Genomic DNA, 27,088 nt, shown 5'->3' with positions numbered 1-27,088 from the left:
TAATAATTGAAAGAATTAACATTAACAATAACTATGATTAAACTGATGAGTTCAAATATAATCTATTAATGTTAAGGTTAATTGATATGTCGCAGTGGAATGTCCAAAATTGTAGCAGTTAAGAATTGCTCTCATAGTAACAGGCACATGTTGTCGACTTTTGATTTCTTTCTTACTCCTTCTGCCCCCTTAAGTAGGCTGTATCTCTCTGAATATCCACTGTTGGTACGTATTTACCGTATCGCAAGGCGCCAGGGAAAGGTGTTGGCTTTGAGGATGGACGGCCATACATTTCCTTTTCTGTTTATGATAAAGGACATGTGTCTCCTGAAAGGATAGAAAAATGGAAACATGAAATGCAATTATATTCAAAGAAATATAAAGCTAATGATAGTTAATCTAAATTGTTTTGGAGTTCACTATCACGACTAAGACAAACTGATAATAAATATTTTTATAATTCTAGTCACAAAAGAGTTATGTATAATTTCATTGCTGACTCTTTTTTCAGAATACATAAAATACAAATTTAAAATGTACTTGTCTGTATATGTTAAGTTATAATTTTTAGAGAAACATTTATAGAAACAATTATTTATCATTGACTCACAATATAGATAATCAATTGTCAAAATAAATTACATTCACAATAATAAACAATGTTACTAATAAAATTAAAAAAACAAAAGATGTTACCTCATCGTACTGCCAAGGCCCGCTCACTGATCCTAATGGACAAAAGACGAGCTTGATCCCTGATGAGTCGGAATCGATACACCTCTCTCCGATTCCTAGTTGTCCTTTTGCATTGAGGCGAACCAACTATAAAAAATACATATTATTATAATAAATAATGTTCCCTAGAGAGAAAAACTGGAAATGATTACAAATACAACAGTTTAGTGTATTGTTATTAATGATATTACCAACCATATAAAATTAAAATTGTTTGCACATTTTACTAATGAAAAAAACTTATAAATTCTACTAAGTAGTCTACGTTTACAATTGAAAGAAACAAAGTAAAAGACCGACAAACAAACAAAGAAAAATAAATAGTTTGTGTTAACAATGTATTGCTCCTTAAGCTGTAAAAAAAAAATACACACTAATTTTAGTTTGATTAATTTTTTTTTTATTTAGGTTAATTTATTTTATTTGTATAAGAAATAACATTTCTTAAAAAACATAACACATGTTTTTCTCTAAGTTCGAATAATTCCTGGAAACAAATGGCAACAAAGCTAAATATTTAAAAATGAAGAAGTCTCAAAATATAAATGTTTACTGTATTAATTTTTGACAAAATTAAGAAAGATTTTTTTTTTTCTATTTTGTTATTTTCTATGTAATAAAAATTTTGTATTCAGATGTGATTTTACGTTTTTTTAAAAATAAACCAAGTAATAGTAAAATTTGGATACATTGAATGTTAATATAATAAAAAAATTTATTTTAAAAACGATTCTATCGATTAATTTTTAATCAATTAGATCAACTTATATTATACAAAGTCGATGTAATAGAAATTAAAAGAGACAAGATAGTCACACAAGCATCCAAGCAAACAGACATGTACATATTAATATAAATAAATTAATTAATTAAAACAGTATTAGAGAGGTTAATTATTCTTATCACAAATTAACAACTTTGGATTATATTCTCTCAGTATAAATATAAGATTTTTTATACAAAAGGATAATGGGAAATCTCTGGAACAGGAGAAAAATAGAGTGGTGTAAATGAAAAATAAATTAAATCTGCTTCGTTAAAGTGAGTAGTTTAAAAAGTTATAAAATAAATTATGAAAAGACCAAATCTTTGTCAAGTGAAAATTAGCAAAAGGAAAATTTACCTGATTATTTCCATGGCCATGGCAATAGGAAAGACTCATTAAAGTGGGCGCTGCTTGTCCCATTGTATCCATGCAAGTTTGTGTCGCATGGTTCTTCATCTTAAATTTAATAAAAACAAAATCAAATACAAAAAAAAAAAAAAGAGAATGAAAAACAAAACATTAAAAAGAAATTTGTATATATGCCAAAAAAAGTTACCAAAAACATTTTATATTAAAGAGCAACACAATGATCTTAAAATTGAATGAAAGAATAATTAAAATTTATTTAGCCAAAAGATAGAAACAATAAAATGAAAATATTCAATTTTACCTAAATACAATAACTGATAGCAATCTTTCAATTGTGTTCATTTAATGTGAAAATATATGATTAAGATACAGATCTAGCAATAGCAAAGCATTCCCGGCTCAGCTAGTTTATAAATAAAACCATTCCATCAGAAATCCTTATGCGTTTTAAATGAAACAGACGTGCATCATCCTCAATAGAGGTATATTCACTTCCAGTAAAGACACAAGTTGGAATTTTCAATACATAGACACATTTCTATGACCTTAACTTTTGTTCTAAGAATTACCAAAATGTGCCTAAACATCAGCTTAAGACAAAACTCTGTAAACTTTTAAATAAAAGAACAAGACTGTTTTACAAGGTATTAGAAATTACCTCTCCCCAATGAATATTCTTAGGTAGCTCAGGAAATTTATCGAGGACATCATATGCTATATTTTCCATGTACCAGCTGAAGTCTTTGCAATGGAGTTTTGCTTTTAATGCTTTTTGTTCAGTCAAATCTCCTTCATCCAAATATCTTGCAAGTGGTTCCCTTGTATAAAAATATTCTTTATACTTATCATCAAACCAAGTTTCAATAACTCTTTTATAATTCTGTAGGGGGAAAAAAAAGTAAATATATATATATAAGCGGGCATTGATATAATAAAATATAACATTTAATTAACAGAAAATGTATCCTACATCAAAGCATAAATTAAGAATAGTAATAACAATAATGGATGTTATAAATATTAAATAAGAATTACTATAAAGAGCTTACAATAGTAATTAGTGATCCTTTTTTATTCCTTGCAAGTTTCCCAAAATTGTAAGGCATAAAACCACGATAAACGTGGCCAACTCTGGAACAAGGAACCCATAAGATGCTTCCTCCACATTGCCAAATCTAAAACAAAATTATCAGAATTACTGCATGAATTTTGTACACACCAGTGAACACCTTAGGGTTACCTTTCCTAACAAGACCTGTCATAAGGTATAAAATGCAACCTACCCAATAAAATTGAGTCAAGAAGTCGCAAAATCGTCTCGGAGGAATCATGAGTAAGGGCTACTCCAGAGGGCTTGGATCAACAGCCCACTTCATCGGCAAGCAGTGCCCGATGTCGCATGGGACTAACTCTGACTCGAAATTAGAAGCAATTAAGCCTCCTGCACAAAGTAGAGGTCCTAATCGCCAGACTTGAACAGTGATGCTTGAGGTAAGGTTAAGAAATGAATAGAGCAGCCATAAGTGCTTACTAACACGCTACAAACATAGAAATGTAAAGAAGAGGCTACTGTAGCAAGATTGATGGATAATGGAATAAATATTTCCTTCAATTTCCGTAACCGCACAAAGACTAGCAGTTTAGATCAAGCAAATCTTAGAACAAAGGTTTCTCGCAAATGTCAAATTAACTGATATAAAGCAGGAGCTAGGAAGTGATCATGTTCCTAATCAAGAAGTAGTAACTGAGTATGGGGTGATGAGGGTCTCTCTTAACTTACAAGAAAATGAAGCTAATGGGGAAAAAATTGATATGAAAGTTATAATGGATAGTATAAGAACGTCATTAATTTCTGAAAGCATGAAATTTGAAGAAATTTCACTAGAAAATAGACCTATGATTCCAAAAGTGCCATATGGGAAGAAAGCATGAGATTCCGTCCATTCAGTCGACATTGCTTAGCTACTGATTCAGACATAAATGATATCCATCACTAGGTATGTTAGAGCAAGTTCAGTGGCTAGTGAACTAGGTTTTATTGAGGACTGTTCATCAACAGCAACTAAAGAGAAGAAACAGGGAGTCAGTTCAAAATTAGCACCATGGAAATATCCATTTCAGTTCATGTGTTTCTTTTGGTATACTTTTAATTTTAATTCTACTTTGTACCTTTCTGTTGCAGATGGGATCTTTTCTTTTGATGCCTGTCATATTTTTTGAAAATTTCAGTTATGTCCTCACTAATTTTTCATAATTTTTTTCTATTGCCGACCATATCTGAGAACCATATAAAATTACTGGGTATACAAATGTTTCCAATATCTTTGCCTTTAATCCTGGAGGTAATTGACTTTTAAAAATGTACTTCCTGCCCAATATTTTTTCCATTCCCTTTTAATCCTTCTATTAATTTCATATTTTCTATCTTTAAATTTGAAAGGCTGTCTTAAATAAATAAACTAAACTGATTTCCAGGTTATTATCTTTGACCTCTTCTTTCTGTGAATTTGCCATTGTCTTTATTTTTTCAATATTAATGTTCAACTCCACAGATCACACTGCTCAAGGAGTAGTGTCTTTAAACTATGGTTAAATAAAAATAAATAAATATATAATTGAAATTAGTATAACAGATATAATTATTTTAAACTTAATAAAATAAATTATCACTAGAAAAATAAATCATCATTTATTTCTTCAGGCATGTAGAAGGTTTTGGAACCTAAAACCAAATAAAGCTTTTGAAGCTGTTTTCGAAAAGTTACAAACTTTTTTATATGTTACTTTTCATTAATATGTACATATATAAATACATAGGTAGATAAAGAAATAGACATATTTATAAAACTGATTAATTACCTTAAATGATAATTCAAAATTCTCTCCACCCCAAACTAAAAGGCCAGGATCATAAGCACCAATTTCCAAAAAGTACTCCCTATTAATGGCAAAAAGTCCTCCTGCATGAGTCGGTGACCTAAAATTAAATGTTCCTTTTTTTATTAAGAGTCATATTACAAAATCTTTTACACAAATTAAATTTAAAACAATTTTATAATATCATATCATATGTCTATGTCAATTTATCCTCACTGAAATTTCAAACTATCAACAAAATCCATTCATCGAATTAGAATTAATTTGAAGTAAAAAAGTAGGGAGCAATTCAAGATTAATATTCTAGAAACAAAAAATTTAAAAAAGGAATAATCAAATTATTCACTAACCTGTAAGGCTCCGAATGATGCTCACGGGTGTCGGCTTCTCTCTTAGGAAGATCATTTTCTTTGTATAGCATACCCCATTCAAAAATACCACGGAAATGATGACCTTCTTGATACACAGGACGGACTTCAAATGTCTGGTGGTCGATTCCGTCTATCACAGGAACTGTCATAGTAGATCTGAAATATAAAAAATAAAGTAAGAATAGAAAGTGATAATATGGATCATGAGAATTTAATAAAAATAATTGTGACAGAATAAGAAGCAATCACAGAACAATCCATCATGGTGATGTAATTACAAGTAATGTAAGATTGTAAGGATTGGATACATGAGGAATTCAAAGGTTTATTGGAGCCCCAAAGCTCAACTCCATGTGTCCAGATAGGCCTTATAGTCTTGTAGATCAGTCTTTTGCAAGGGACTGGAAGCATAGACTGGTTGTCTAGTAAATGCTGTAATGGCCGGAATCGATGCACAGCTTCCTATCACTTCAGTCTTGTAAGAGGATTCCAAGTTAGTTGTTTGTCCAGATTTAGTTCTAGGTAATGGATCGATAAGAATAAGTAGAATATTATTAAAGGATACTGTAGGGTAGTCTATTGATTTACAATGAAGGGTAAAGGTGACTGGATGGAAATTATTGGGATTTATTTTAATACTCTAATTTTGACACCATTCTTCAAGGATTGTGATATGGGATTGGAGAGTTTGGGATGCAATTAACGGGTTAATATTAACTGAGAGCACAAACGTGTCATCGACATGTGTGATGAGAATAGTGTTAGGATTGGTTGGGATATCAGCTATGGCGCCTACTGCCTAATGTAACCTTCCTCTGATGATCTTCAAATATATCTCATGTAATCTTATACAAATGTGAATTGTATGTAAAAATCATAAGCATAAACGAAACAACAAAACTTGTTTTTCTTCGCCTATTAACTAGCAAATAAAGAATTAAAATTAAATAAATAATTATTCTCCAAATAGTCAAAAATATCAAGTTAAATAATGATTTTATAAACAAATTAGGATATAAAAATAATCATTAAAAAATATAGTAGCTATAAGTTATAAAAAAATTACCTATCTTTTTTTATTGGGGCAAGGAGAGGAGGAAGCCAATTTAGATTTACTTCACAATGAGCATCCAGGAAGACTATAACCTCACCTCGAGCCTCTCTAGCACCACGTGAGCGTGTTCTGATTAATCCTTCTCTCTCTTTGTTTCGTAATAACCTAACTTTACCATCGAATCGTTCAATATAAGTTTCCAGTTTATCTTTCAAATTATCTACAAACGTGTTCATGTCAAAAAATGAAATAATTACAATTCTCATATAATACATATATAATAAATAACAAAACATGAAAATACCAGCAAAAAAATAAAATGCCACATACCCTTATCACTGAAATCATCGACCAATAGAACTTCTTCAAGAAATTGTTTGGGAGTATTATTAATGACGCTGTGGACGGTTCTCATTAAAACTGAAAATCCTTCATTGTGGAAAACCAAGATTACACTTGTCTTAGGTAAATGTTCAGGGTAGTTCCAATGTTTGCATCTGTAAAAAATGATTATTTTTAATAATTTTGGAAAGCCTTAATGTTTAATAGATTTAATAGAAAGATTTCAAATTTTAGCAGTATAGTAAAAAAACATTTTGTAATATTAAAATAACAAAACTAATATTGTTGAAAATACAATATTATGATTGATATAATGATTTTGAATCAAAGGTTTAATTTGGATATATCTTGAAATGCGATACAGATATGTTGGTTCATAAAACTACCAAGAGCTTATAAATGCATCAAATTTAATATTTACTTAGAGCTTTACTATAGATAACATATGTAGTTAGGAAGTTTTGGAATTAAGGTCGTGACAAAATAATAGGATAAACCAAAAAAAAAAATAATAGTATACTCTGAGATAAATATTCACATTTTTCTCTATTACTTATCACCTAATCATATGCATTATAAACCGAAAGAAACACCAACTCTGGCAATCTGAGATCTGGAATGCTTCTGTTTAGTGAAATTTCATTAGAGCACTTCATATTCATCCCATATTCGGTAAGAGAAGCTTTTTCGTCATTTTGTTGATCACTTCTGAGATAATGAGGTTTACCACCTTCTCCAGGACCTACTTTTGGAGGAGTTTCAGGCGGTTCAAAATTTCCTAATCCATCAACAAACACTGGATCCTAAGAAAGAATAAAAAATAATGGTTACAACAAGAAATATTTACTAGGGACATTTTACAAAAATTAGGTTGTCAAGATCAGCAAATATAGGTATCAAATCATCAACTTAACTTTAAAATCATCTATTTATTATAATATTATTTATTTCTAATCAATGAACATTTCAATACACATTATGCTATCAAATATCAAGCTCACAGGAAGTGCTGAGAAAACAATAGACTAACTAAGATTGATAAAATCAATTAGTTTATTACTTACTGTGTTTTCATGGATCAGAATCTGTGGGCTGGCATTAGCATTTTCAAGATTTTCATTTGATTTAACATATAACAGACATAATAGAGGAATTAAAAGTAACACTGCAACAAACAACTTGAACAAACTTTTCTTTTTTAACAGAATGACTCGCATATTACAAATTAAAAGAAGATAATTATTTAAAAAAAATAAATTATGATGACATTATCAAAGAATGACAGAGTATTGGTGAGTATCTTCAGATCATAACAAGTCAAGCACGATAACAATGCGAGGAACCTTCATATGAAACGTGTCCTTCCCCTTCCTAAGCAGACCGGTTCAAGTGCTCACTTCACTAAGCAGATCTCAAAGCTTTTACAAAACCTCTCAAAGCAACTCACTTTACTACAACCAAAAAACACACTCAAAAATCTCAAACACAATCGTTATTATCATCTTTGAAATTCACATTTTTCAGCTGTAGACATTTCTAGGCGAGCTTGCGCATTGATCACAGGAACAATTTTCACTCGTATATTGATTGAAAAACAGCTGTTACAGGCAATCCGACTTGAGGGAATTCTATTGGTGTTTCTGTTGTCATTTATTGCCTATGCAGTTTTCGTGAATGTAAATTTAAGCATTTTTTATATTTACTGCTGATTCTTAACTGCAAATACGTTGTCCAAAGTGTTTCCAAGCCCAGGGACAGCCCAAAGTGTCTGGAGTTCCGAACCAGGCACAGGGCAGACGAGCAATATGGTATCTGGTGCAGTGGTATCTCATCAGAAAGATATAAATTCCTTGCCCTTCTCTGAAAGTACAGAGTTTAATTTTGGGCACACTTACAAATCAATTTTCGATTTAGTAAGAAATGGGTAAGTAAATTTATGTGTGGTCATTGAAGGTGAATCCATTATAAATCTTGAAGTAACTTCTGCTTTGCAGAGCCGTGTCGGAAATTGAAGCTCTTGTAGAAAAATTGGGAGCGGAATCGTTGAGCTCAAGAGACGAATGGGGATATACACCTGCACATTGGGCTGCCTTAGACGGTAATGTCGAAGTGAGTTAGCAATTCATTATTTACTAAATTCTGATGTAATAGAGAAGTATTAAAATATATTCGAATTATTTGAATTTCTTAATATATTTTTTACTATATACAGATGATAAAACGTTTGTTAATTAGGAGATGGTCAAGGTCAAGATCAAGAAAAACAATTAAGAAACCCACACACTGGTCTTAGGATTGTAGGTCTTAATCAGGGCTGTTATGATTGGTAGAGGTGTACAGGATGAATAAATGATTTAATCATTTGTTATTGATCGAGATTTTAAAGATATATTATTCATCCTGAAGACCGATCACAACTGTCCTGTTTGAGAACTGCTTTGTGGGTCGAAACTTTGGATACTAATTAATAATTTAAATTGTTTCTTAACTATTTTCTTGACCACAACCAGGACCATTCTAACTTTTAACTTATTTAAGCTATTATGTAATTTTTATAATTAAAATACAAAGTTTCCCTACTTTTGGCAGTGAGGAAGCAAAAGTATGTGTCAACTTCATGCCCGTGGAGGTTGTTACTTTACACAAACTTTCTAACTTACTGTAAAACGTTCAACAAAGGAGATGGAGCGAGAAATTATTGTCTAAAACATTTATTAAAGGAAACGAAGCGAAAAATTACAGTATAAATTTATTAACTTCATTCAATAGGTTATTTTGTATTTTAATGGGTTAATAAACGCTAGTTATTACTATCCGCTTTGTTATTTTATTTAATCATGTTTTTGCAGCCATTGTTTGCTGAAATCTCTTTCCATATTTTTTGAAGCTATATGAGTGTTTCTTTAATAGGTAATACGGTTACTGTAGAGCATCTAAACGTGAATTTATAAATTATATCTGCAGACACTTTTTTTATTAAAACCTTGATAATCTAAACAAAATTATAAAAATTGAAGGTCATAAATAAATAAGACATTTGGTCGTTAAACATAGTATCTGATATATATATATATATATATATATATATATATATATATATATATATATTTTGAATTGAAGTTATTGGATTTTGTATTGCTGATTTTATAGATTTTTGACACAACTTTTACGATGTTATTTGTTAAGGAACAGTGTTGTCGTTCATTTATGGTAAGTGACTCCAGGCTCAAGGTAAAATATTGTAATTAACCAAGATTTTTGCATAGTGAAAGTTTTCATTTCATTTCAGTGACTATGTTTTAAGAACGAAGCTTTAAATAGAAAATTAAGGCTCACGACACTAAGTTATTGAACATATCTGGAATTGTGAAAACAAAGTAATCTGTGTAAAAACTTTTAAAAGAAGGAAATTCATATTATTACCTCACTTTTCGTGTCGAAAAACCGCAGTCATGTGAAGTCAGGCAAGAAAAAAGTAGTCCTGTCTGCAGATACATGTATGGTGGGAAAGAAATGTTTACTCTAGAGCACTGGTCCCTAAACATTGGCCATAAAATATAATTCACGCTACTACGGTTGTTATTCATTTATTATTGTATATACATTTTTTAAAATTTAATAATAAACTATAGAAGTAAATAAAATAGAAATTTAATAAAAACACGCACAGAATCGTAATAAAAACCCAATGTTTTCTATGTTTATTTAATCTTATTACATACTTTAGTGTTTAATAAGTTAAAAAAATTAGTGATACCCGGCGTCCGCTTTGAGAACAACTCCTCTAAAAAAAAAAGTCTGTACTTGAAAACAGTGATGCTCCTGCCATATAAACTTTGATCACGTGGTTCACAACAGGAACTATCTAAATACTATATTTTTATAGGTTCAAACTTCACTCCTAATTTATATTTAATTAGATGACAAGTTATTAATAATTTTCTTTAAAGTCAGATTTTAAGATGTACGACATGTCACAATCTCACAAGAGGAGATCATAACACAATTTTTTGTTTTCATACCTCCCTGACGAAATAAGTAATTGAATACATAGAGGTAGGTATATATAATAATAACACACAAAAAAAAAAAAAAAATCCTCCTATATTACTTTCGAAATATTAGCTTAAAACTGTAAGAGATGACTTTAAGATAGTTTAATCGAGCAATATTTAAAAAGCGCTTGAAATTGAAAAACGGCATGATTAAATTTTATAGCTATTTTACTAGCGATTCATGTACACATGAAGGTGTAATAAAAATAATATAATAATGCTATGATGATTGTTCTCCAATTGTCATCAATGTAAACTATACGAGATGAACTAAGCCATTGTTTAAAAATCATGTCGGTAACTATAAAGGAAACCACTGACGTGATTCGGCTACCAACCTGTCATGCAAATTTCTGTGCACGCATTACAATCCGTGCTTGGGAAAAATATATTTGGTAATTTAATGTAGTCGTAACCTGGTAACTTAGTATGATTTGTTGCTGGTTTATCATCACGAAAGGTGCCTGCTTTTAAAGCATCACTCAAGACAGTGCCGGTCTAAAGCAGGTGCTTTGATAATAATAAAATATTTGTTTCTATTTATTTACTAAACTTGAAAAAATACAAGTAAATTTAAAGTATATTATGATAGAATATAGACATCTTAAGAAAGTACCCATTGTTAACATCCCAACAACCTTTCTGTATTGGAGGTCACGAATACTTCTTTTTTTGACATCTAGGAGGATTATCTAGGATAAATGTTAGAAACTTGTGAGTTTGGGTATCTATGGAGTTTGTCATGGAATGTTTGATACCTGGTTCGGGGAAAACCGGCAACAAATCGTTGATTTTGTTGGTGACAAAAAAATGGATCATTGAGAATTTCGGTTGGTAAGTATTTGGTACGAGATAAATTGGATGTTTTAGTAGAGCCTTAGATGTTAACTCTGTAAATCGATATAGGTCAAATGAACCTTTGGTTATTAATTGAAAGCTTGGACCGTTTGTATAGTAAGTACAGATCATTTCAGTATTACATGAGGTTTCTAAGTTAGTCGTTTGTCCAGATGTTGTCTTAGGTAGCTGATCTATTTTGCAGGGATAAGTGGAATATTATTAAAGAATATTGTAGAAAGTCATATTTTTACAAGAAATCGTAAAGCTGATTAGATTTAATGTGGTTAATTAATGATACACTTGTTTTATAGTCCACACCTATTGGTTGTGACCAATCGTTAGTTTTATAGTATTCCATTGGTAGTGATGTGTGCAACTGGAATAGGTGTTAAATATAGTGTTAGGATGGCTTGGGATGTCCCGAGGACTGAATCAAGGAGACTACCCTGAGGTACACCAGCAGACTGAGAAAAGAGGAATGAATAGGCTTTTGTGGTTTAGTTTGAATAATCTGTAAGTAAAATAGAAACGTATATCAAGGCAATTCGAGGATAGCCATGATGTGATTTTATGAAAATTTCAACCTCAGCTCATTTCAGGTCTCTGCGTTAGCTATTTCTATTGCATGTTCTTCCGTAGGGAAGACCGTTGTTTACGATCCGATAACGATGCAAAATTTGAATGTTGGTCCAAATACTCCTAATCTTGCTTTTCTTTTTTTTAATTTTTTTCTTATCAGTATACGAAACCAGTAACCCATCTTTTTTTTTTCTTTTTTTTAATTTTTTTCTTATCAGTATACGAAACCAGTAACCCATCATTAAATTTGGATTCTCTTTCTTTTCATATTTTCTTGCCTTGGATGATTATTTTGAAGTCCTTAATATTGAATCCCCGGTCAATACCTCTAAGTCCATTTGCTAGAACCTCTTTTTGTATCCAAATGAACAGTGGACTTATATTAATATGGGATTTTGTGATCCAATGGTTTCTGCCATAACCTAGACAACCCATCCTCACGTCTTTCTCCAGCCTCATTTATATGATACTTTCCATTGTTTCAGCCAGGGTTTCTTCAATGTTATTCATTACTGTTACTTATTACTGTTTTCAGATATAATCAGATTTCGATAGTGGTTTTAGTATGAGAAGAGGGCGTGAGAATTGATTTGTTGCAGGTGATGCGCTATCTGGTGGAGAGGTGCGCACCTGTGGACCTGCCCTGCTTGGGAACACAAGGGCCCCGACCGATTCACTGGGCTTGTCGAAAAGGTCACACGACTATCGTCCAAGTCCTCCTCCAGGTACTATACCTTAGTGTACTCTACCGTAGCTAACTGTGCACAAATAATGACACCGAATGCTCTTGATCTAGGCAGGAGTTGCCGTGAACGCAGCTGACTTCAAAGGCCTGACGCCCTTGATGACAGCAGCCATGTTCGGAAGGGCCGCCACCGCCGCCTATCTGCTGGGAATGGGCGCCCTCAACCACCTCACCGATATCAACGGAGACAGCGCCTTGCACTGGGCCGCCTACAAGGGTCAGTAGCATTTCATTCATCTCAAGCTCAAGCTTCATTCAACACAATTAGAGAAGGCAAGTAAATTGAGATTTGAATCAAAGAATCGACTCCTCAGAAAGAATCGAACTCTCGAATGATTCACAAGGAAAAATCACGATTCATATGCAGAAGGTTGATTTACAAAAAGGGCTAGGGGATAATTTATTTTATTAAATACTACTACTGAACACTGTGTTGTTTTATTTTTATTTATAATATTAAGAAAAAGAATATATATTTTGATTATTGTATTGCAATATAAAGCACATAAAACGAGATCAGCAATTAAATTAAATCTATGGCATTTAAGAAAATTAATAAGCATTCTGTGAACATAGGTCAAACAAGCGAAGGAGTGTTTTTATTTACCATATAAGATACAGGTTAACATGCGAAAAATCTCAATAAGATTTATAATTTTTTAAAAAACTTGAATTTAAAAATTAATGTGTATAATAATTTGTCTTTTTTTTTTGTTTTAAAACAAACGTTTTTGCCTAAAAGAACAAGATTTGGGAATTTCATTGTTTTGTTTTTTTCAATAAAAGAAATCTTTTTTTTATAATAATAATAAAGAATGTGAATGTGTAAATGTGAATAAAATAAACAGAATTAATCAAAGAATCTTTTAGAAGAATCAATTCACCACAAGGGATGAATCATTTGTAATCAGTTTAGATCAAGTTAGGCCTGGTAATCTTGGCGATCTATGGGAGGATCCATAAAGACATTTGTTATATATGTAGCCGATCTATCTCGAACCAGATATCAATGCTTCAATTATGAATTCCATAACAACCCAAACCCACTAGTTTCTAACCTTGCTTCCTCTTCTATTCCTGACAATACTCCGAGGCGCCTGAAAAGAAGATGGCCTCGAGAAATTCTAATGTAGAATGTTATTGGAGTGCTACCAAGGGGTAGTTTCTCCATAAGTCTATATCATACCATTGCAACACTAATATCACATATGCTGGATGTATTGTTATGTAATACAGTTGTAAATGTCAATAAATAAACTTAATAACCAACTTAATTTAAAGCAACTAAAATTTTACTGTGTCCCTACACACTTAATGTGTTAAGATTTTTATTTTAGTATGCAAGGAAGTCAATTGTCAATTCTGTGCTTAGATTTGTTTTTAGTGAAATTTTGGACGACGTTAGAGATGAAATTATGAGGAACATAACCAGGAGGAACCAGTATATATTTTGTCTGTAAATATCATTGGTATCAGAGCCCGATTTTATGGAATTTTCAACTCTTGCCAATCTAATATTTTCGTTTCAACTTCCTTAATACCGAAATTAGTAATAGCCATAAAAAAAAAATTAAATCTGTACCACTACAACCCATGAAGGATGAGAGGTTCAGTACTTTGTAAGGAAGTACTGTAACTAGGCCAACGGTTGTGCAAGGAGGTGTGTGGTCAGAATCACGCTGGACCGCTAGATTTTTACCCAATTAAGGGTACCCTATTTAGGAGGCTGGTTGGACCCCAGGTGGCCTCCAGAACCCACAGAGTTGACTCACGGTTACAGGATTAGAACTAGAGTCCTTAGAGTTAGCCACGCGCTTTAATAGCCATAGCATACTGTGCAAGCCTCCGTTCTTTAGATTATTTGTTTATTCGATTATATTCCAAAAACATTCTTTCTTTTAGTATTATAAACAACTTGTGTGTGGTTTCTTCCTTCTACTTCGACATTTAAAAAAACACACGAACTCTTGAGGACAATCGTTTCACTACACGTATGCATATAACTAAATTGTGCCTGTACAAATGCATCAAGTAATAAGTCTTGTCCACTAGCTTAACCGTAACATAGACAAAATTCTAAACTACTTGTTTACTTGCTAGATAAATTTTAAGTTTACAACTTCTTACTTAATTCTCAGTTTATTTATGTTTAGTTGCTTAAAATTTAGTTATAAAAAGAAGATGATCTGGGTGCTGTCAAGAGAACCCAAATAGTAATAAAATTGTTTATTATGAGGAAACATTTCAGCCCACTTGCAGGGCTTCACCAGGGCTAAAAAAGACACAAATAAAATAATGTAACAAAGTGAAAAAATATATAGCATGAAATAAAAGTAAACGGAGGTGTGGTTAAATATGATTATGTGAAAATTTATATAAAAATGAACAAAGGAAAAAAAAAAAACGTACAATGAAAAGTATAAACAAACAAGAATTAAAAAAAAAAAAGGTATTGGATAATTAATGAAAACAGAAATAATAACAAATAAAAAGAAACATTTATTATTATATTATATTAATTTATTACTTTATAATTAATGCTTTTGATGGTACTTCCTTTATGTACTACAAACGGTCAATTAAGAATCTTCCAAAATTTATTTATCTATTTAATATTTAAAATATCTAATGATTTTATACGTGTAAAGCAGCCCTTAATCAGTGAATAACTATGATAATATCTTTCTAGAATAAACTTCATTGTTACTGTTTTTAACTTGATATTACGATTTTTATTTCCATCCATTAAGTTATTTTTCCGATATTCATTGCCATAAAATATTTTCGCCAATATTGACATTTAATCAGGATGTTTATTTCAAATAAACAGGGCCATCTCAATTCAATGTTACATGTATAATTTATGAGCAAAGTGAAACATTATTAATAATGTACTCTTCTCTTAGATATATACTCAATTTGACTGTCGTTGGAGAATAAAATCATTTTATAAGAACAGAAGGAACTGTGAAATATGCATGTAAAGAAAAATACTTTTGCGCATGGTGAAGAGAAAGTAATGAATGGAATTTGATGAAATTTATAATAAATTTCATTAGTATAAAATAACTTTAAAGTTAAATAACACAACATTAATGACTATCATAACTTGAAAGAAAATAATTACAAAATAAAAAATCGTGTCAAAGGAAGGAACGCAGCTGAATTATCTCAGAAAATGTTAACTATTGTCTCATTGGTAACATCAAACTGAAATCGAAGAGTATTTAAGGTTATAACATTTGTTCATTAACTAATATTTTGGAAACCTCCTTTATTATTATACTCGTTTATTACATACATATAACACGATGATATATTTATACCAGAGAAATATTACCTTGGATTATCTTAATTAACCAAAGTATAAATATTCATATTTATATCCATATTCATTAATTAATAAAACCTTCTCTAATATGAAAAGTCATACAAAATTGAAATTACAAGCGGGAATACACCTGGGATGTAATAGCAACTTTTTCGACTGACCATAAGAATGGATTTTTCCCTTTATAAAATCAGTTTTAATTTTTTTCGAAAAGAATCGCTAATACTGCTAAATCACGTTCTTCATTTCAGTAAAGTTGGAAAAACCTCTAATTTTAATAAAATAAGGTTTTTAAGTTTTTAAATTTTGATTTATCCATCGAAAATATAATGTGTGACTACATTATACCCCCTCCAAAAAAAAAAAATAGATTTAAAAAATGTGTTTAAAAATCGTTTTCTCTCTTGATATGAGACGGTTTACTATACAATTTTCTACAATGGAGTTTAGCAATTAGACACTTCATATAATACGTATTCAGAATTATTCATGAAAAATCCTTGAGGTTTGAATAAATAAATGAGAAAGGTTTGAAAGTTGGTTTGCAAGGCCTCTTAGTTCGTGAGCCCGTGCAAAAAATCGACATTATCTAATGAAAACTTTAATTGCACTTTTTTTTAATCTTTATTGCATCGTCAATGAAGAAATGAGAGTCACCCTACCTGCAAAATGGTGGCTGTTTCAAAACGTTAACAAACAATACAACACAAAAAACTTATAGAACTTCATTTAAAATAGAATAAATTGGCTAAAATATGAGCCCTAATTGAGCTGTTTACGCTCAATAATTCCCGATATATAGTTTTTTAAAAAGCAACATTTCATAACGAAAAATCAATAGTTAAATTCAAAAACTACTGATTTTGGGAAAAATATATCTTAGGAACCATTAGACATACGTCTGTCTGCCAGCACTCAAATTATAACTATTTGAAAGTACTATAAAGTAATTTTTAACATTTATTTTCGTAGAAGTAATAGTTTTTATCTTTCCACAATAAATTAACAAAATGTAGATTTCTAGTTGTTCAGACAAACCTTTTGATTTATGACAAAATATATCTCAAGAACTATCAGGCGTCGACCTGATGTCGACGTATAGAAGATAAACGTCATAAAATAATTTATAGCAACATATTTTTTATGGAATGATACTTTCTAAAAAAAGTATATCTCGGGAACTTTGAACGTAAATATCTCCTTCAAGTCTCATATTTTATTATTTTATCAAATTTACTCTATTTTAAATGATTTTCTATTAGGTTGTCAAGTGTTGTGGGTAGCTTTAAATATATGAAACACCGAATGAAAAAGTAATTAAACTATGCTTAGTAAAAAATCTAAAACACTTTTTTTTTGGGGGGGAGGGGAATGATTACTATTAAATCCAATCCTAAAAAGTAAAGTTATTTTTTTTTACAAAATAGAATTGGAAAGTTAAAATGTTTTTTGTTTTTTTTTTCAAAATTTCTTTGTTAGATTGATCTTACAGATTAACATTTCTAGTAAGAAATTAACATATTCGTATGAGATGCTCCCATGTTAATTTTTAATTTATATTATTCGAAAATGGGATATTTTGAGTTTTGATAGAAAACTCCTCATTTATTAGTTGATTTGAGGTGAAGGCAGGCTTATGAATTAAGTCAATTAATTTTTGGCCGAACTAGTCATCCTTTGGTACAAAGTATCTATGTTATTATAATTCAATTATAAATTTATTTTATACTATTATTATTTTTTTTTTTTTTACAATTTTCTTTACTATACTTTGATATCAAAGCGTTATTTATGTAAAACTAAAAGCGTAAAGCAGTGAAACAATGCAGAATGCAGATTTTATATTAAAAAATATGCTATTAATTTAAAATTATATGCGAACACACCATAATTAAACACAGAAGGTGGTTAAAGAAAAAAGAGACTGAAGGTAGAAAAAAGGAGATGTAATTTCTAATCTATTGTAGTTAAAACGAGTGTAGGAAGGTTTAGCAGAGTATTGTCTTACATAAGCAAACACTTGTCATATTGATTTAATTGCGGTTGTATATTGTAATGTTCCTCTAACTAATTGAGCGTGTAATATACTAAATTTTGTTTACAAAGTAACAATAGTTATTAATTATTTTCATTTCCTTCTTGCAAAAATAATAGCTGACCACTAACTACGTAGGTATTTTCATTATTTACAACAAATAGCGATCCGAAATTTGATTTACAATATTAATGCCTGTATGTTAATATTAGACATAAATATTAGACGTAGAGATGTCTATCAGCACTCAGACTGAAGCCAGTTGAATATTCCATAATGCAGTTTATAGTGATCATCTCCTTATGAATTGCAGTTTCCATAATATTTGGAAAAATAAATTCATAAAATGTTGATTTCTCGTTATCCGAAAAAACATCTTTTTTGTGTAAATTATGAAAGTTAACATCTGTATTATGGTCGTTACTAAAGCTCGGTAAATGTACAATAAAATGGTTCATAATAATTATTTAAACAGGTATAGTAGTTTTTTTGATATTTGCCAAAATAAATTAGAAAAAGTTGACTTCTCATTATTTGAGAAAGACCTATTTTCGTGAAATATTTAACGTAAAGATGATGAATCGATGGAATATTGATTCAATATATGGTTTATTAACAAAACCAAGATTGCGAAATCGACTTTGAATATTTTACAATATGACATAAAACACTGCCAAAGCCATTTTTTAATAAACAACTTATCACTTAAGGCTTCGCTATTATGTTGGCAGGACACCCAGAGCTGATCAAACTGCTCATGTACTCAGGGATAGATCTTCAGAAGGCAGACAACTTCGGTTCAACTCCACTCCATCTTGCCTGCCTCTCTGGTAACGTCGGTTGTGTCAAGATACTTTGTGAAAAGGTAATTCTACCATAATATTTTTGTACTAATAACTAAAGATACAATAATTCTTTTACGAATAGTTGACCGTAGATTAATAAGAGGTGAATAATACAAAAATAAACAAAACTTATTTATTTATGCCGACGTTTCGACCTAAATTTCAGGCCTTCATCAAGGTTGCATAGGCAGAGGTTCGGTCCAAAGTTCTTAGACATAATTTTTTTTTTTTATTGTTTTAAAATACTATATAGATTAAAAATATTCCAGAAACGTGCATGTTATATTTTACGTTTTATCTGCTGCGAGCTATTTCTATCTGCTAAATGGATGTTTTTTAGAATAAGAATTTTAGGGCCTCAAAAATCAATCAGCATAATCTAGTACAATATAAAAACTCTTATGCAAAGTAGAAAAAAAAACCAAAGCAGTGTGGTGGGAAAATACGCTAATGACATTTCTGAAAAATCTATTGTTGAAGAGAATCGATACTGAAATCTGTAACCTTGGTTATCAGACAGTACTTGTGGCTCTTTATATGCCTTATCTTTCGCCTTTCTCTTGTTTACAACATCCTTTTTAAATTACAATATTCGATTGTAGGGAGAGTAAAATAAACTTTTATTACATAATTTGAAGAGAGAATAGAGACTATAATATACTGTGTACAAAAGATCTCGTTAAGTATCTTTCGACAACTCTATTCGACTTAGATTCGGGATTGATTGGAACTTCCAGGAGGAGGTTGATATAGGGAGCTGTTCCACTATCTGAGATCTCATACTATTCTTTAGACTATTATAAGTTTCCGAGAAATAGGAATATATTGGGTCAAGGCGAATAGGAAGGCTGTATATTATAGGGGAACAATACTAAGGGGGTTGAAACTAATGCTGTTGTGGAAGGATTTATAAACAATATGACAATTCCCTTCAAATGACAATTTCACAGTCGGGGCTGTAAAGGTTATGTTTAGAGAATAATAGATGAGTTGCATCTCAGCCATAAACATCTACTGTTCATGATATGAATATTTAAATAATTTATTTATAGTCTACATTTCATTAAAATCAAGTTATTTGCAAAGCAACCATAATTCAAGAGCAGTACTCGCTAATTAGTACAAGAGCCCAAGAGGAGAAAAAAGGCAGTTATTTCACCCCATAATTGAAAACTAGGTATAATTACTAGTCAAAATTGATGAGTTTGCCAAGTATAAGTAGGGGGAATAAAAAATGGCGGCTGTTTCAAAACGTTAAAAATAATTAATTTTTTATTCGGAGTTATATATCTTTATAACTGCCAACAACAATAGAAAATCTAAGAGGGCTTAATTTAAATTAGAGTCAATTTGCTAAAATTTAAGCCCAGTCGAAATATTTACGTTCAATAGTTCCCGAGATATAGCTTTTTAAAAAGCAACATTTCATAAAAATATTGTATGGAACGTACTGAAATATCAGTAGTTAGTTAATTTATTTTGAGAAATCTATATCTCAAGAACTATGTGACGTAAAGATGTCTATTAGCACTCAAATTAAAGCTAGTTTAATGAAATAAAAGGTAGTTTATGACGTTTATTTTTGTTGGAGTAGTAGTTTTCATGAAATTTGCTGAAATAAATTGATTCACTGTTGTTCGGACAAATTTTCATTTGACAAATTTATATTCCTATGTGAATATCATAAAAACTACTAACCCTACGAAGATAAGTGTCATAAACTACTTTATGATAAGTTAAATTTCCTTTATTTTGAATGTTAGCAGACATATGTGCGTTTTATGGGTCTAGAGATATATTTTTTCAAAAATCAAACATTTTATACGAGCAACTAGAAATTAACATTTTGTGAGTTTATTTTGTCAAACACCATAAAACAATACTACTACAAAGGTAAACATTATTAATTATTTTATAGTAAATTTAACTAGCTTTAATTTGAGTGGTGACAGACATCTGTACGTCCTATGGTTTCTGAAAAAAAGTTTTTCATAAATCTAACTTATAGTAAGAACAAATATAAATCAATTTATTTAGCATATATCATGAAAACTACTATTCCTACGAAGGTAATGTCATAAACTACATTATAGTACATTAAACTAACTTTAATTTGATTGCTAATAGACATCTGTACGTCAAATAGTTTCTGAGATATTTCTCAAAATAAATTAACTAACTACTGACATTTTAGTAAATTTTTATGAAATGTTGCTTTTTAAAAGGCTATATCTCGAGAACTATTGGACGTAAATAGCTCTATTAGGGCTAATATTTCATTTTATTTTTGGTAGTTTATAAGATATAGAGCTTCGAATGAAAAATTAATGTTTTTTTAAGGTTTTGAAACAGCCGTCATTTTTTATTCCCCTACCTATACTTGGCAGAGTCATTAGTTTTGACTAGTAATAATACATAGTTTTCATTAAAGTAATAATAAATTGGGGTGAGATAAATGCCTTTTTTCTTCCCGGCTCTTGTACTATCTTTAATGGCAATTTCGAAGCTGTCTTTAGTTCCACAATTTGTTATAACTTAAGGCTGTTGCAATTCCTGGGAACATCGATTAAATGTTTCCTTTTTCGCATTTCAGAGTAAAATCGATTTAGAGCCTAGAGATAAAAATGAGAAAACTCCTCTGATGCTTGCCAAGAGTCACCGTCATGACGACATCGTGAAAGTTTTAGTAACCGAGTATAAAAGACGAAAAAGATGGATGCCGCCTATTACTGAACTATGGTAAGTGTAAATTTTTAATAGTTTGCTATTGTGGCAGTGCCGTCGCACTTTCATGTTATATGTGATAGTTGACTCCTGTCGCTGCAGTGACAGAAAATTGTAAATAATTTATAACCTCACTAGATCAACCTTATAATATGATATAAATGTATATGAGTTATCTGTATATATAGTTCTAAATCGTATGTTTACTGTATGTTGTTCGTCTATGGTGACATTTCTTTTTTTGTATTTAATTATTAGCAGTTTTATTATTCATTCACTAAGTTGAGATGAAAAATAACTGATTAGCTATGGAAACAAGCACTGAACTGTTGTGATTATACTGTCTCCACAAGAAATGGTAACCATGGAACCAGGTCCAAACCTTTAGTCATTTTTATATGATTTTTATGATTATTATTTTATGGGAAAGATACTCGAATTGGCAAAACATTTACTGTTTGGTAATTTACTATCATTTAAGTGATTTCAGACTTTCCCCATCAACCTTCCAGCAATATTGCTAGGAGCTTCCAACAATAAAAGCACTAATGTTCTCCTCTTTTTTTTCTTGTTGTTAATTAGTTAAAGAATATATTAAGATGACACAGCTATGATAAATATTTAAATCATTTCTTTGAAGGTTCTCTTGGAGTCGCTTCGCACTATTTAAATTTTTTTAAAATATCATACATGAACATAACACAGTAGAAAAAGAGTTAATAATATCTAATATAAGACATAATAACTAATATAAGAGTTAATATAAGAAATAATAATATCTAACTAACTTGCGAAACAATGATCAGCCGTAGTTAACTGATAAGAAGGCCGGTATGACGTCACATCTTGTAATAAGTTTGAACTGTGTGTATAAACTAAATCTGGACACTATTTAAATAATGTATTTATCACAAATTAAAGAGCTATTTCACGAAATAATGATTATTCACTAAATGTTTATTTGAAGAAATAATTCCAATCAAATAACGATCTGTATTTATTTTTGAAATAGTTAACCATCTAGTAATTATTCACTGAAATGAAACAGTATATTTATGATGTTATTTAATATATGGTATTTCACTGTTGTTGTTTTTTATTTTTAAAATAGATTATTTCACAATAACACAAAAAATATATACTCAAAACAATTATATTTCTGAAATAACGTTTAAAATCTTCAAAATGACGCAGTTAATTTTAATAATAATTTAATTTAGTTTGAATAAATATGTCATTTTATTTTATATGTTTAATTAATAATATATTAATGATAAAACATGATTTATTTTCTAGGGGTCTGCTGTTTGGTGGCGCTGGAGATTCTAAAGGACCATTGTTGCTGTTTATCGGGTCCATCCTCTTTTGGGAATATCCAATTTATATTCTTAAGGTAAAGTATTCTTCTTTCAAGAATAATCTACTTGAAGGTTACAGTGGAAAATCGTGGTCATTTTTTTTTTCTTCAAAAATGATGTATTTTGTTCCTGAGAGATTATAGTTTTAATAATTCTTATAAGGTTTCAACAATTACTGTGTAGATTACACCATCGCAGGCCCACCAACGGGGAATATCGTTTTCTTCCTGCTGGCTGGACCCCTGAAATTCCACCCTATTTTATCACATAATTTTTTTTTATTTGAATACTATCGAATTCTACATCATATTAATTAATCTATAGCTGTTTTTCATTTTTTTTTTTTTTTTCAACTTGGCTCTTATAAAGGGTACTAAAAGATTTTAGAGTAAACTTTCTTCTCCCAATCATTTAGAAAAAAAATGAGATAACTCGTTTTTCTCCTCTAATTTTAAATTATAAATTAATTAACTGGAACATTTTCCTATTATAAACAAATGATAGCATAAAATAAAAAGTTATAGACAAATGAATACAGGTTACAATTTTCAAATCGTGCAGGATAGGCCAAATAATTTGAAAACACAATATGGCCAAATAACACGACATTTATTTTTCTTTAATTATTTGTTTTTATCCTCTTTCCCCTATAATATATATAAAATACTCATATTTCACATTATATTACAGTTAATTTGTGTTTTTATATGGGGATTCAACAACCTATAAAAATTGTTGATAACAGACTCACATGGCATTGTCCACTTTAATGTAAATCCCTATAATAGAAACAATGGGGAATGTTTTGGCAACCGTTTGCGAAAAAAATTAATGTGTACGTATATTTGCTTGTAGTGCTAGAAGTAAAAAAAATAAAGTAATTTATTAAAAATTAATTTTTTTTTTCAAGCAAATAATTGTAATAACTAATAAAGCACTGCTTTAATTATATATACCTAATTTTATTTTTAATATTCTGGTATAAAAAAATGAAATAGCATTTAGAGCATTTGTTGTATTTTGATATTTTCTATCTCCCTCATCTCAATAATGTCAATCATTATCTTATGGTTTAAAAATTAATTCTGTGAAGTTTTTTTTTTTTAAACATCAGTAGCAGTCTAATTTTGAGCAATTCATGAAACAAAAAATAATTGGAAAATGCAACTTTTTCACAGTGAAATCTGAACCATGAAATTTGTATGAAATGGAAGAATGACCCATATACACATCGTAAGTAAACAAAGGTAAATAAATTAATTAAATAACAACAAAAACAACTGAGGTTAAACATTAAAAATAAGAAAGTAAAATAAACCGTCCTGAACATATTTATAACTATATGCAATATTTACATTCTACCCAGGGAACCCCAAACCCATTCCCGCCACCCATAGGTGGCGATGATAAAGCAGAAGTCCGTATTTCCAATGCTTCTCTCTCGGCCGCATATCGGGTACTGTCAGGGAGGGTTGAATGATACTGGTGTTTTCAGAGGCAAATCTGAAAGTGTTGAAGTAAATGCGTTATCTAAAGGAGTGCGTGGAATTTGATAAAATTAGCACGAGACATAATAGGTAAAAATCTTAAGTACCCAAGAAAATTTCATTGTAGTAAGATTAACGGTAGTAGCTTTTTCGCCCGTTTCGTGTATTTAACTACTTACCGACAGACAGACACGGGACCAATTTGTTACTTTATGTCTAAAACGTCATAGGGTGAAAACATTTTTTCACTTCCTGCATGAATACGAAGTTTGTATTACGTTTTCCAGTGATTAAGTAAAATATATTTGTTATTAGATTGAATAAGAGAGATTTTACTTGCCTTGTCTTTTCACTTTCTAACTAATAAGAAAACAAACTGCAGTGTGTTCCAGTTACCTGGAGCCTGATCCGAGGTTCACATTACTGCTTCATATATTGGAACCTGGTGATGTGGTTGGCTTGGGTCGTGGCCAACAGGAGGAATCCTGGCTACATACAGCAGAACTCTGAATGCTATTACCAGGCAATCAAACAGGTATAATTAATTAGTGATATTTTAATTAATAAGATCAATTTTGTGCAATTGTTGACTTTTATTTTAGTTGCGGTCCTACGAAATGAAATATGGTCCTCAATTCCAACATAGTTAAAATAAGTTGGTTCCCTCTAGATTAGACCAGAAATTACAAAGCAGTAATAAGAAAAAATATACTGCTCATTATTAAGCAGATTTTTTAAGGCAATCCACATCGAAGTGATGTTTGCCTAGTTGTCTACATGTGACCAACCTATTCTAACCATGGTTAGGGGTCAAGTTTTTCAATTTGCGGAGCGCCACTTAATGAAAAAAATCAACGCCCCAAGGTTGAATTCAAACCTCAGAATGATAGACTAGCGCCTAACCTCTGAGCTACGGTGCGGCCCTTATTAAGACTTTGACTTACATTATATTAAGACTTATCCAGAGATACTGTATGTGCTCTCCTCCAGACTGTCTAGCTGTGTTTACCAGGCCCTCGACTCGAGTGCCTCCAACACTCTCAATTTGATTCTCCAGGTTTTTTAGCATAACAATCCAACTGTCCGATGTCTCTTTTTCTAAGCTTACATTCTTGAGTATCTTCCCAGTGTAAGTTCTCTCTGTACTTTCCGACCACTACCCTCTGAATTCTCCAAGTTCCTTCTCTCTTCCCTCATCCTCTCTTAAAAAAGTATATTTGTCACACCTCTAATATTTTGTACCTCTTTCCATTTTTTTTTTTTGGTCGGGTGCTTCTCTTTGGGGAGAGGGACTTTCTCCTGGAAAAACGAAGTTACTTTCTTTCTAATTGTGGGAACTTTTGATACTTTATTGCCTCCTATCTTTTGAACGCTAAAAGTTCTTATCTTCTTATGATGCCAGGTGCTTAAGGTGTTTGTTAGGATCACCTACCTGGGCTTGGGCGGTGCCAGAACCCGAAGGTCTGTCCTATTGTCAATGTATCGATACTCATGAGTTGGAAATAATAGTTAGAATATGTATATTATAAAATTAACTACTTTTTTCATTCCTGTATTCGCATATCAAAATATTCTTTCTGTGCAACTTATTCATTTATAACTATTTGTTGGAATGGTTTGAGAGAGCATAAAGCTGTACGGTTATAAACGGCTATTGATTTCGGAGGTTTAGTTTTTGTTTGGGTTGTCCCCAATCGAACCCTACAGGGTACGTAGGGAAATATACGTCTCAGGAACGAATGGTTGAAAGTCTCATATGTCAAGAAATCATTCTATTGTTTAACGCCACAAAGATTCATCAAAATATGCAAATAAAAACCTTCTAAACCACTCATAAAGACCAGTTCAACGATACTTAGAAAGGTCACATGAAGGTTTTTCTGTTACAGATTCCTTATTATGATAAGTTGAAGAGAAGGGACATAGTCCTCAGCCGTCTTTGCCACTCCTGTCACTGCGTGAGGCCCCTGAGGGCAAAGCATTGCAGGATCTGCAACAGATGCGTCGCCTACTTCGACCACCATTGTCCATTCATTCACAACTGCATCGGAGTCAAGAACAGGTCTCAGTCATACACATCAAAGAAAACTAATCAAAATTAGTTTGTACATCTAAATGTTGATAGAATAAGTAATTAGTAGGATCAACCATATCACGCATCAATGGCGTTTTTCTGAGCAGTGGAAATGAGGTAACTCACAAATTATTTAGCAATCAACTCAAAAACACCTGTCACAGGTAGAGAGAGACCCCTTCAATTTTTGTGATTTTACGATTCCGGTTAAGTCTGTGTAAAGTAGGTACTTTTCAAAAGACTTGAAGGGTTACTGTATGCAGGACCATTGCTAATACAGAAATGGAATTTATTTCTTCTTAATAAATTTGTTAGTGAAGTAATTAAATTAGGAAAATATATGTCCAAGCAAAAATTAGATAAACATTGATTTTTGTGAACTATTTTTTGAAGAGGAGTCGGTCTTCCACTGTCTTTGATTACAAATTTTCTTTATTGCAACAAACTGTAAAACTTAAGTTCTACCATTGTCTCTGCCATCGTGTCAGTATTTAATAATAT

At 30.8% G+C, this 27,088-nt stretch overlaps 2 protein-coding genes across 3 annotated transcripts in view; one reads left to right on the top strand and one right to left on the bottom strand.

Annotated features, from left to right (window-relative positions):
• Positions 1-6: 6 nt before the first annotated feature.
• Pgant7 (N-acetylgalactosaminyltransferase 7) lies at positions 7-7,731 on the bottom strand. Its single transcript, XM_014421114.2, has 11 exons — positions 7,579-7,731; positions 7,112-7,317; positions 6,503-6,669; positions 6,185-6,392; positions 5,098-5,274; positions 4,730-4,847; positions 2,920-3,045; positions 2,529-2,750; positions 1,859-1,957; positions 697-822; positions 7-327 (listed from the first exon to the last, which is right to left on the bottom strand). Exons 1-11 carry the CDS (start codon positions 7,729-7,731, stop codon positions 190-192), a joined length of 1,740 nt encoding a protein of 579 aa, XP_014276600.1. The 3' UTR covers positions 7-189.
• A 571-nt stretch (positions 7,732-8,302) lies between these two features.
• Positions 8,303-27,088, top strand: part of Patsas (palmitoyltransferase Patsas) — a 21,710-nt gene continuing 2,924 nt past the window's right edge. Inside the window, exons 1-9 of one of the 2 annotated variants that reach the window (XM_014421115.2) lie at positions 8,303-8,438; positions 8,509-8,623; positions 12,588-12,713; positions 12,785-12,950; positions 18,831-18,964; positions 21,538-21,683; positions 22,965-23,061; positions 24,896-25,048; positions 26,403-26,575. In XM_014421115.2, coding sequence (XP_014276601.1) covers positions 8,320-8,438; positions 8,509-8,623; positions 12,588-12,713; positions 12,785-12,950; positions 18,831-18,964; positions 21,538-21,683; positions 22,965-23,061; positions 24,896-25,048; positions 26,403-26,575 — 1,229 coding nt within the window. In that variant the 5' untranslated portion in view covers positions 8,303-8,319. Of the gene's footprint in view, positions 8,439-8,508; positions 8,624-12,587; positions 12,714-12,784; positions 12,951-18,830; positions 18,965-21,537; positions 21,684-22,964; positions 23,062-24,895; positions 25,049-26,402; positions 26,576-27,088 lie in introns of those variants that run through there. The other variant, XM_067053425.1, reaches the window with a different exon arrangement.

The sequence above is a fragment of the Halyomorpha halys genome, unplaced genomic scaffold, assembly GCF_000696795.3.
Source record: "Halyomorpha halys isolate HHAL.00 unplaced genomic scaffold, Hhal_1.1 Scaffold304.1, whole genome shotgun sequence".
Classification (NCBI taxonomy): domain Eukaryota; kingdom Metazoa; phylum Arthropoda; class Insecta; order Hemiptera; family Pentatomidae; genus Halyomorpha; species Halyomorpha halys.
Note: the sequence above shows the minus strand (reverse complement) of the source record. Positions and strands in the feature narration are given on the sequence as shown.